Source organism: Quercus robur, chromosome 1, assembly GCF_932294415.1.
Source record: "Quercus robur chromosome 1, dhQueRobu3.1, whole genome shotgun sequence".
In the NCBI taxonomy this organism is placed as follows: Eukaryota; Viridiplantae; Streptophyta; class Magnoliopsida; order Fagales; family Fagaceae; genus Quercus; species Quercus robur.
The window spans coordinates 1064207-1065882 of NC_065534.1; the positions used below are offsets into that span (position 1 = coordinate 1064207).

General features: G+C 38.5%; 1 protein-coding gene across 1 annotated transcript; it reads right to left on the reverse strand.

Annotated features, from left to right (window-relative positions):
• Positions 1-206: 206 nt before the first annotated feature.
• On the reverse strand, positions 207-1401 carry LOC126692346 (NEDD8-specific protease 1-like). The gene is made up of 2 exons (XM_050387931.1): positions 1380-1401; positions 207-937 (listed from the first exon to the last, which is right to left on the reverse strand). Exons 1-2 carry the CDS (start codon positions 1399-1401, stop codon positions 207-209), a joined length of 753 nt encoding a protein of 250 aa, XP_050243888.1.
• Between the last annotated feature and the right edge of the window lie 275 nt (positions 1402-1676).

A 1676-nucleotide genomic window follows, 5' to 3' on the forward strand; every position in this document is an offset into this window, starting at 1 on the left:
ATCCAGCAGAGATTGCAGCGAAAATGAAAAAACCCAACTAAAAGAAGAAAATCTAAGAAAGAGTGAATAATCTTGTAATTTAATGATGGAAAATAACAGTGAATAAAGGATACAGATATGGCACAACACAAGATTAATAGCTAATAATTGCTAATAATGTATTATTAATTGTATACGGTATACATACTAACAAGAGAATGAGAGTTCTATGTCCTTAGGTATTTAATAATGTTCAGTAATTCAATGCACATTGTAGACTCTACAGAATTATCAACATTCTTAAGGATATCAGGAAACAAGATTTCATCATTCTTCTTTAATGTATTAACGCACCAGCAACAGATTACTCTAGCAATAGCCATGACGTATAGACCACAGTCATAATAGTTATTTTGCTGTGGTGTAGAGTACTCTCTGAAACAAGGATACATGGCTGCCATTGCAAATCTTCTCTTTTTGTTTTGAATTCTATCCAAATCTTCCAATCTAGAATCAGTATCTCTGCTGCTCCCATGTCCTTTAACAGCTTCATAAAGCTTCATGGCATACCTTCCATTTAAACATCGAATGCAGTCATAATGCATATAAGTGTTGGCATCTTTATAGTAGACCAGCAAAATCCAATGAGTTCCGCCATCAGTTTTGCTCATATCATCATTGTTATTAACTGTAAAGATTACAACTTTGAAGGGTTTAAGAGGCTCCACAAAGGCTTTCAAACTCTCAAAATCTTTGGAATTTGCGAGCCAGTATGAGATTGAAGGAGTAACAAAATGAATGTCGATCTTCTGATGGATACACAATGAGAGATAGCTGAAAAAGAATTGTAAAATGTGGTCATTTAAGTAGAAAGGGCCTTCAAGGAGAGCCAAGTCAGGCCTTCGTAGCACAACACTATCATAAATCAAATCTTCCTCATCCTTAAATGGAGCTATATCTGTACAATAGAAATCAAGTACATCAGCGTATGTACTATGTACTAAATAAGGTAATAGGGTATTTGCAACAAAGAGTACAAAATGGCCCGGTGCGTCATATGATTGGATTGATAATTGGACTTCTAATGGCCCGGTGAGTCATATGATTCAAGGCCCTTTGTCCTTAGCAGATCAACAGCTAAGAATCAGGGACATTTTTAAGGATGGGTATTGGGATTGGGGATGCCTCTCTTATGAGATCCCGCAGCATATCAAATACATTATTCAAGCCACCCCTTGTGCCCTCACATCTACGGGTGGGGACAGATTAGCCTGGTCTGCTTCGGCCCAAGGGAATTTTGACCTTAGAAGCACTTATAAAATTGTTATGGGGGATTTGCATGCTAAGGAGTTTCCAGGGAAGTGGATTTGGAAAATAGATATTCTTCCGAGAATCAAAACCTTTGTTTGGCAGTGTTGTCATAATAGTATTGGGGTCAAGGAGTGTTTAGTGAGAAGGGGAATGCTGGAAGATGGTGCTTGTCCCTTTTGTGGTAGGGCTCCTGAAACAATTATACATGCTCTGAGGGACTGCATGAGTATTAAACCCGTGTGGATCCAGCTGGGAGTGTGATGGGCTGATCGAAGATTCTGGACAGATGAGCTGCATGAGTGGCTTGAATTTAATGGAAAAAAGGGAACTATCGAGAGGCTTGTGTTTCCCCTTGGAGAACAATTTTCCTTTTCACTATCTGGCTC

What these genes read in the sequence shown, in the direction of transcription:
- LOC126692346 (XM_050387931.1), bottom strand. Translation starts at nt 1,401, where the DNA reads ATGACAACACTGCCAAACAAAG. An exon ending in GACAACACTGCCAAACAAAG is followed by an intron (nt 938 to 1,379) that starts GTTTTGATTCTC and finishes TCTATTGTACAG; the next exon opens with ATATAGCTCCATTTAAGGAT.